Source organism: Nicotiana tabacum, chromosome 5 (genome assembly GCF_000715075.1).
Source record: "Nicotiana tabacum cultivar K326 chromosome 5, ASM71507v2, whole genome shotgun sequence".
Classification (NCBI taxonomy): domain Eukaryota; kingdom Viridiplantae; phylum Streptophyta; class Magnoliopsida; order Solanales; family Solanaceae; genus Nicotiana; species Nicotiana tabacum.
The window spans coordinates 1,023,664-1,033,629 of record NC_134084.1 but is presented as its reverse complement, the minus strand read 5'-3'; the positions used below and the strand labels follow the sequence as shown (position 1 = coordinate 1,033,629).

General features: G+C 40.7%; 1 protein-coding gene across 1 annotated transcript; it reads left to right on the top strand.

Moving 5' to 3' along the window:
* The first annotated feature begins 4,198 nt into the window (after nt 1–4,198).
* LOC142181301 (uncharacterized) lies at nt 4,199–8,811 on the top strand. Its single transcript, XM_075254315.1, has 7 exons — nt 4,199–4,300; nt 5,369–6,001; nt 6,257–6,710; nt 7,347–7,482; nt 7,586–7,592; nt 8,002–8,271; nt 8,578–8,811. The coding sequence occupies exons 1-7, from the start codon at nt 4,199–4,201 to the stop codon at nt 8,809–8,811; spliced, it is 1,836 nt and encodes a 611-aa protein (XP_075110416.1).
* Nucleotides 8,812–9,966: the final 1,155 nt, after the last annotated feature.

Sequence of the window (9,966 nt, the reverse complement as noted above, 5' to 3'; positions counted from 1 at the left end):
TTATCACACCATGTAATTTCATTTCGATAACAGTAAATTCAAGTAACGATAGAACATATCTAGTGACAACAAGAATATTTAAAACAACGGTAATTATCCCAAATAACTATTTCGATATCATATCGAGTAAAAGACTTGTCCCACATGCAACTCAAAATAATCGGTAACATATTCATATTAAAATCATGTGTAAAATCATGCAAGTTATGAAAACACAAATTGCGGTAAGGTTACTACTCACAGTACTTATGCTGAATTACCAACTGCTTCACCTCAAGCAACTCGTACAAATTCCTCCAATCATTAATTTCCTTATTTAGGATAATTCATAGCTATTTTAGAATATCCAATCATCGGGGTTCATGTTTGGGTCTTAATCTGTGGATTTATATTTACCCACATATGAGTAATTACTAATTTATCAACTCTAACCTATTCATAAAATTTATTACTTGAAATTTCATAAAGTTTTATTGATTCTTTAGGAAGAAAATTCTCAATTGCGTGAATAAACTAGTATAATTTCTATTACTTTGTAGAATCTTCCAATCAAGAGAATCGAAATTAAAATCTACTAGAAGGAGAAGTTCAAGTAATACCCCTAAAAGACAATTAGTGTTTAAGATTCCTCAACAGTTATAGCTATGGCTCCAACGCACTTCACCCACTTCTTCCTCCTTCTTTTCTCTTTTCCTTCTTTCTTTCTCTGCTTTTGTTTTTTTTTCTTTTTCTGTTTATTGTTTCCTTCAGAAGACAAATCATCTTTGCTTTTAAACCCTTAACCTTGGCAGGTTAATAATTCTAATAGGCTTCGGCCCTTTTTGTTTTCCATCTTTTTTTTTGTTTTTTTTGTTTGTTTTATGTTTTATTTGCTAAATATCCGATATGTCCTTATTTAAAATATTGAGGCCCTACAGACTGCTAGACAGATTGGGTGCATTCTCAAGGAAGCCATACCTATGAGAGTTACTGTGACTAATGGGAATCAATTGATGAGTCTTTATTCATGTCCTATGCTAAAATGGAAGATACAAGGGATAGAATTTGAGGATTCAGTGAGGCTAATTTAATTGGGTGGTTGTGATATAATTTTAGGGGGAGATTGGATGAGGGCTCATAATCTAGTACTATTGGATTTTGTACCCTACAAAGCTGTAGTGTCACACAATGGTAGGAGAGTGAATTTAAGGGCATGTACAACCAAGCAATATTGCAAAGTATGTCTAGTAGTGGCATAAAACAACTGTTCAAGAAAGGGAAGGTGTTCTGGGGCCACCTATTTATAGTAATAGCCACAGAAGTGGGCCAGCAAGAAGAGTTACCTTCAAAGCTATCAGGACTACTGCAGCAATACAATGATGTGTTTGTGGAACCGACTTCATTGCCTCCTAAAAGACAACATGACCATTTCATACCCTTGAAACCGGCATCAACCCCAGTTAGCATCAGACCTTACAGGTACAACTATTTTCAGAAAAATGAGATAGAAAAATAAGTTAAAGATATGTTATCTAATGGAATCATACAAACTAGCCATTCCCCATTCTCATTACCTTTACTATTAGTCAAAAATAAGGATGATAGTTGGAGGTTTTGCGTTGACTATAGAGAGCTTAACAAGATGACTGTTAAAGATAAGTTTCCAATTCCATTAATAGATGATTTGCTTGATGAATTAAGTGGTTCCTATGTGTTCTCTAAGATAGATCTGAGGGCAGGCTATCACCAGATCAGGATAAATGAGGAGGATATCTACAAAACAACCTTTAGAACACATTTAGGTCACTATGAGTTTAAAGTAATGCCCTTTGGCCTTACTAATGCTCCGACCACTTTTCAAAGCCTTATGAATCATGATTTCCAAGATCACTTGAGATATTTTGTATTGATTTTCTTTGATGAATCCTAGTTTATAGCCCTACCATTCAGGAACACAAGGAACACTTAAGGAAGGTGCTGGAAATTCTTAGGAAGGAGCAATTGTATGCCAAAAGATCCAAATGTTTTTTTTGGCCAAGACAAAGTGGAATATCTAGGCCATATTATCACTGGGGAAAGAGTTACTACTGACCCCTCAAAGATAGAAGCTATGGTGAACTGGCCTATACCTAGGTCAATTAAAGCATTGAGAGGCTTCCTGGGTTTGTGATAATAGGTTATATAGATGCGATTTACACTCTAAATGAACCATGTTTTACCGTTGTTTTAAATACAAAATGATATCAAAATACTCTAATTGGTGTTCTTTTGCTTTGTAGGAACTAATCCAAGTTAGGAAGAGACTATAGAGTATTTTGGAGTCAATATTGTGGATATAAGGCCAATCAAGAAGAACCCAAACGAAAATATGCAAGATAGATGCAAAGGAGGACTTGGCAAGAGGCCACCACGACAGATGTCGACCGCAGCTGGAACACAGTAGGCCAAACAATTGAGGTAGAATAGTTTCATTTCATAGCGGTCGCGCCGCATTCTGCCGTGGTCGCGGTCGATTGTGTAATCGCCCAGAAATTTGGGGACTAAAGTGTAAATCGGGGAAAACTTATCCTAACCCTTTATAAACTCAACAAACTCGCCCAAGCGAAGGTTAAGATTGTTTTTAGACTGAATTGGAGGCAAGAACAAGTGTGAGAAGATCAAGCAACTATTAGAGTTTTTCAATCTTCACTTCGTTAGCTTTATTTGCAAATTATGAATACTTTTGCGATCTTATCTTGCTTTGCTATGAGTAGCTAATTACTTAGTCTAGGGTTTTGATAGAACCTGTTGAGGATGAATTTCTTGTTATAGTAATATAGTTTGTCGGTTCAATCTATATTTGTTCAACTACGTTCTTCGGGAGAGAGTGTATATTTAGGTAGTTGTTGAACAAAACAACTCCAAAAGTATATGAGGGATCAATAACCGAGGGTTTAAAGGAGCGATTAGGGATAACGAAACCTTGGGTGTGATCTAAAATGAGCTGTAATAAAAGCCAGCTGGCGTAACTCGGGAGAGTGCATCTAGTAAATTGTCGTAATTACTCGTGAGAGATTTACGATAGTAAGAGTGCTCATGATCGATAGAGACGATTAGGCAATTCTATGCGAAACATAACAGGAAGGGATTCCATCAATAGGGGAAATCATAACCTTAGATCCTTCTCTTATTTGTTTAAAACTCAATCATAGTTAGCTTTTAGTTTACTTAACTTTATTCAGTTATAGCTAGTAAAAATATCACCAATTGTTATTCAGAATATCCGGGAAGTTGATTACGAAGAAATTAGTGAGTCTAACAAGAGTAATTGGTAGGTTAATTCCCTATGGATTCGACTTTGGGCTAAATACCCTGATTATATTTGCAATGACCGCTTTTCTTTTTTATAAGACATAGTTGGGCGTGATCAAATTTTGGCGTCATTGCCGAGGAATTAACGGTGTTATCAATTATAGTTGAAAGAAATACAAAAATTCTTAGTGTAGTCAGTTTTCTTTATGTTCAAATCTATACATTGAAATTTTAACGTTTGTTGACTTGGTTATACAGATGCATGCCAAGAAACTCATCGAGAACAGGTGAAGTATTTGAAGTTGAATCGGGCCAACTGGAAAAACAAATAACAACAATCAACTGAATAATTTGAACCAGACATGGGGGATAACGTGGTAGACCCAGCTGCGCCAATAGCACCAGTACTCCTCTTGTGCCAGAGGCTGCTCTATATGACTGGGCACAACCCACAGTAGAGAATTTGGCCACAACGATATTAGTCCGGCAGATACAGGCTGAATTTTTTCAAATCACAAACAATATGCTGCACTTGTTGCAAAACAAGGGACTATTTTCGGGGTCATACATTGAAGATCCTCAACATCACTTGAAGTATTTCCTATCAATCTACAAAACTCAAAGGCAGCCCAACGTAACTCAGGAAATAATAAAGCTGTTGTTGTTTCCATTCTCAATGACAGGGGCTGCCCAGACTTGGCTAAACTCACTCCCCATTAATTCCATCACGACTTGGGAGGAGTTAGTCAAGCAATTTGTGAATAAGTTTCATCCACCCAACAAGACTGCTCAGCAAATTGATGAAATTTTGAGCTTCAAAGCAAAATCAATGAAGACACTGCAAGAAACATGAGAACGGTTCAAAAGGATGTTGGTTATATGTCCGCACCACGATATTCCAGATCAGATGTTGGGACAACGGTTTTACATGGGTTTGACAGATAGCGTGAAGGCTAATGTTGATGTTTCAGCTGGTGGAGCAATCTTGAACAAAACATGGAGAGAAAACCAGATCTTGCTTGACAAGATGGCACAAAATTCGGGGTAGACAACCAGGAATGCACCTATCACTCCAGTAGTTCACTAAGTGCCCTTAGATCCGTCCAACACTCTTGCTAAAAATATGTCCACCTTAATGACACAAATGAGTATACTCACCAAAAAGGTGGAAGAGTCAGGCCAGAAGCAGCAGGTGCACATTGTAGATACTACCAATGGGGGCTTATGTACATCTTGCATTAGTCAGCCAATTGGTGGCCAATGGAATGTAGAAATGATCATCATCATTACCCTGAGGACATGAATTATGTGTCTAATTATGGAGGCCAGAGACAAGGTGGTCAGAATTGGGGCCAACAGAATCAGCCATACAAGCCAGTCCAGCCACAGCTCAACAATGGAAATATGGGAGGCATGCGACCTCACAATAATGTGGCGCTCTACCAAAGGCCACATGGATACAACAATCAAAATTAGCAGCAGGGTTATCATCCTAGGGTTATCATCCTCATCAGCAGCAACATGGTGAGAGACAGGAAGATGGGTTTGCTAGACTCGAGGCAATGATGCAGCAGGTTATTGGGTCAAATGCACATGAGTGTCAGCTATAAAGAATATTGAAGTGCAGATGGGCCAAATTTCGATGTCTTTGAATAATCGTCCTCATGGGACATTGCCTGCAGACACTCAGATAAATCCAAAAGATCAAGGCCCGAAGCAGCTGATGGCAGTGAGTCTACGTAATGGCAGAGACTTAGACTTGGAGCAAGATAGGGCTCGAGAAAGCAGATAGGTTGAGACACTTGTACCAGTGCCCGTTGAACTAGATGATTCAGCAAAACTGACAGAGGTGACAGTATAGCCTGCCCAGAAAGAAACCAACACATAGATTGAGGCTGAGAAATAAGCTGAGACAACCCAGGAATCAGTAGATGAGGTGGTGTCTGACAAAGAGAAAACCCAAATCATTGGGAAGAAGATACCTTCAGCACCATTCCCATAGAGGCTGGCCAAATACCAGAAAGATGAACACTACAAGAAATTCTTGGAGATGTTGAAACAAATTCAGGTAAATATTCCATTGATTGATGCTTTGAAGGAGATGCCTGGTTACACAAAAATGATAAAGAACTTGATGTCCCGAAAATTTGATTTCCAAGATTTGGCCACAGTGACTCTAACTCAGACTTGCAGTGCTGTGGTGACTAGACCAGTTGCTGAGAAGTTGTATGATCCAGGGAGTTTCACAATTCCCTGCACTATTGGTAACTTTGCCTTTGCCAAGGCACTTTGTGATTTGGGGGCTAGCATAAATCTTATGCCCCTGGCAGTCTATAAGAAGTTGGGGATTGGAAGAGCTGGACCCACATCTATGTTATTGCAGCTGGCTGACAGAACTGTGAAAAGACCTTCTGGTATCTTGGAGGACGTGTTGGTACAGGTAGGGAAATTTGTGTTCCCTGCAGATTTTGTAATTCTGGATTGTAAGGTGGATGAAGAAATTCCCATAATTTTGGGAAGGCCGTTTCTAGCCATAGGGAGAGCTCTCATTGATTATGAAACTGGGGAGCTCAAGATGAGGTTGAACGATGAGGAGATAACGTTCAACATGCAGAAATCTATGAGGCGACCAAGTGAATTCGCCAATTATTCTCTTATTGATGTCGTGGATGTAATCGTGGAAGCGAATGATGAGACATTGACTATTGAGGATACTCTTTCTGCATGTCTGGTAAATTTAAATAAGGTGAACGGGGAAGAATTGGCATAATGGGTGGTGGCTTTAGAGGGCAGAGGGTTTTGGGATAGAACACTTGAATTCGAGCCCCTACACTTAGAAAACAGAGAAACTCCTCCAGCCAAACCGTCCATAGAAGAACCACCAAAGCTAGAGTAGAAGCCACTGCCCGCCCATCTCAGGTATGAGTTCCTAGGACCTAACTCCACATTACCTGTTATTATCTCATCTAGTTTGTTAGATGTGAAGGCACAACAGCTTTTGCAAGTACTCAAGGAGTGCAAGACTGCCATTAGGTGGACCATGGAAGACATTAAGGGGATCAGCCCGGCATATTGTATGCATAAAATTCTGTTGGAAGAGGGGCACAAACTTTCTAGGGAGCACCAAATAAGGCTGAACCCCAACATGAAGGAAGTGGTGAAGAAAGAGGTGATTAAATGGTTGGATGCGGGAATCATTTTTCGCATCTCTGATAGCAACTGGGTTAGCCCGGTGCAATGTGTTCCTAAGAAGGGTGGTATGACGGTGGTCAAAAATGATAACAATGAGCTGATCTCTACAAGAACCATCACAGGCTATAGAATTTGTATGGACTATAGGAAATTAAATCTGGCCACTCGGAAAGACCACTTCCCACTTCCCTTCATTGATCATATGCTTGACAGATTGGTAGGGAGTCCCACTTCTGTTTTCTGGATGGGTACTCAGGGTACAACCAAATTTCTATTGCACCAGAGGACAGAGAGAAGACCTCCTTCACATGCACATATGGAATTTATGCTTTTCGGAGGATGCCCTTTGGCCTATGTAATGCACCCGCCACATTCCAAAGGTGCATGATGGTCATATTCACTGACATGGTCGAAGACATAATGGAGGTGTTCATGGATGATTTCTCAGTGGTGGGAAACTCATTCGACGAGTGCCTTACAAATCTGACCCCGAGTGTTGAAAAGATGTATTAATACTAACCTGGTACTTAATTGGGAAAAGTGTCATTACATGGTACAAAAGGGCATAGCACCGGGTAGCAAGGGAATCGAGGTGGATCGGGCTAAAGTTTATGTGATAGCAAAGCTGCCACCCCCCACATTAGTCAAAACAATCAGGAGCTTCATCGGGCATGGCGGTTTCTACCAGAGATTCATAAAAGACTTCTCAAAAATTTCCAACCCTCTTTGTAAGTTGTTAGAAAAAGATCACTCTTTCATGTTTTTTGATGATTGCGGGGTAGCATTCGAGGAGTCGAAAAAGAGGCTAGTCACAGCACCCATCATTGTTGCCCCCGACTGGGAGAAACCATTCGAACTCATGTGTGACGCCAATGACTATGCAGTGGGGGCAGTGCTGGGACAATGGAAAGATAAGCTAATGTACCCAATTTACTATGCCAGTAGGATGTTGAGTGGAGCCCTGCTGAACTACACTGTGACTGAAAAGGAGATACTGGCTGTGGTGTTTGCATTCGACAAGTTTAGATCATACCTGATTGGCTCTTAGGTAATTGTATACACTAATCATGCAGCTCTCGGGTACTTGATTGCTCTAAGGTAATTGTATACACTAATCATGCAGCTCTCAGGTACTTGATTGAGAATAAGGAGTCCAAACTACACTTGATTCGTTGGGTGCTATTACTGCAAGAGTTCAACCTGGAGATACATGACCGTAAGGGCACAGAAAATCAAGTCGCTGATCATCAATCATGACTTGAAGGAGCTGAAAACTCTGTTGAGGTAGAGGATATTCTGGAAACCTTTCCAGACGAGCAGCCACTCGCTACAAGCCTTGAGGAAATGTCATGGTATGCAGACTTTGCAAATTACCTAGCAAGCGGTATAGTTCCCTATGACCTTTCCTCGGTGCAAAAGAAAAAGTTTTATCGTGACTGCCGCATGTATTACTGGGATGAACCTTATCTATTTCGAATATGTGTTGATAATATGATCCTGAGGTGTGTCCCTGAGATAGAAAAATCTTCTGTTTTGCAGGCATGCCACACATCGGCGTATGGCGAGCATTTTGGAGGAGTCAGGACGACAGCAAAAGAGCTAGAAGCCGGGTTCTACTGGCCAACAATGTTTAAGGATGCACATCAATGGGTGAAGGGTTGTAATGAATTTCAACGAACTGGGAGCATTTTCCATCGCTATGAGATGCCCATGAACCCAATTCAAGAGGTTGAAGTGTTCGATGTATTTGGGATAGACTTCATGGGCCCCTTTGTCAGCTCCTTTGGAAATAAGTACATACTTGTTGCTGTGGATTACATGTCCAAATGGGTGGAAGCTGCAACACTCTACACAAATGATGCAAGAGTGGTGGTGAGTTTTTTGAAGAAGAATATATTCACCCTTTTTGGGACCCCGAGAGCTATTATCAGTGACAAAATAACTCACTTCTGTAATTGAGCCTTCAAAAAATTGCTAGCAAAGTACGATGTGCACCATAAGGTGGCAACACCATATCATCCTTAGACCAGTGGACAGGTCGAAGTGTCTAATAGAGAGATAAAGAGTGTGCTAACCAAGACTGTGAATGCCACTGGAACTGATTGGGCGAAAAAGCTAGATGATGCACTCTGGGCGTACAGAACTGCTTTAAAAACACCAATTGGTATGTCATCATACAAGTTGGTGTTCGGAAAGGCCTGTCACTTGCCACTGGAACTAGAACATAGAGCTTGGTGCGCAATGAAACAGCTAAATCTGGACATGGAAGCTGCGGGAACAAATAGAGTCACAGAATTGCATGAGCTAGACAAGTTCCAATTTCTTGCTTTTGAGAGCACGAGATTGTAAGAGGAAAGAATGAAGAGGTTGCATGACAAGAACATTGTTGAGCGAAATTTCAATCCCGGAGACATGGTGTTGCTTTATAACTCAAGATTAAGGCTATTTCCGGGTAAACTCAAGTCACGATGGTCTGGACCATTTCGAGTGGTCGAAGTGCTCCCTTCAGGTGTCGTAGAGATTACCTCAGAGAAAGACTCTCATACATTTAGAGTCAATGGGCAAAGATTGAAACTATATGTGGGCATGGATGAACCCAAGAAAGTGTCAGTGATCCATCTGACTGAACCTCAGAGGTCGAGCAAGCCTTAAATGCGCTCATCTAAGTCGTGCCGCGATGTTAAATCAGGCGCTACGTGGGAGGCAAACCATGATTTCTTTTTTTTTCTTTTTTTTTTGTCTGATGTTGTACCAGATGTATAGGAAACTAATATCCTTATTTAAAAAAAATTGCTCGTCACCGCGAACGCGGTGGGACCGTGGTGCGACTGCGATAAATGATGAGTATTCTACCATAGGATTTCTCGATCCACCCCGACCGCGGTGAGACCACGTCAAGACCGCGGTAAAACAAGATCATTCTGTTTCACGCCCCTTCACTCACTGCGGCGGCGGTGGGACCACGGTCGACCGCGGTAATTCGCAAAGCATCTATCGCCCAGGTAAGTCACGTTTTTAATTTTTTTTAATTTTCTTTTCTTCTCCTCTTAAACACCAAAATACACACGCCCACCCTCACTTTCCCCATTACTCTATCTCTCTACAAACCCTAACCCAATATCTCTCTCTCTCTTTATCCTTCTTCTTCTTCTCTCCAAGACATAACCCCTTCCTCTCTCTCTCTTTCTCTCTCTCTCTCACACACACATACACACCTCTACAAGACTCCATCTTCCATCAATCTCAATTTCTACAAGCCCAGGTATGTTAAGCTTCTCCTCTCCCTTCTTGTGCTTCTTTATTTTGCAATTTAAATGTTGGAAGTGTGTAGTATTTATAATTAGATTTTGTTTTGGCTTTATTTTCTACTTTTTAGTGGGTTATGGTAAAAATGTTGTAGATAAGAGTGTGGTTCTGTTATGTAAAGTTCATTGTGGTGGGGTGGAATGGTGAAGTGAGAACGGTTGATTTTGGGGAAGAGTTTATGCTTCCATAGGGCTAGGT

Excerpts from the sequence above, each read along its gene's own strand:
- LOC142181301 (XM_075254315.1), top strand. The coding sequence starts at position 4,199 with ATGGGTTTGACAGATAGCGTGAAGGCTAATGTTGATGTTTCAGCTGGT. Across the intron at positions 6,711-7,346 it reads CACTTCTGTTTTCTGGATGG|TGGGGGCAGTGCTGGGACAA; the intron begins GTACTCAGGGTA and ends ATGACTATGCAG. Across the intron at positions 8,272-8,577 it reads ATAAGTACATACTTGTTGCT|CTAGATGATGCACTCTGGGC; the intron begins GTGGATTACATG and ends TGGGCGAAAAAG.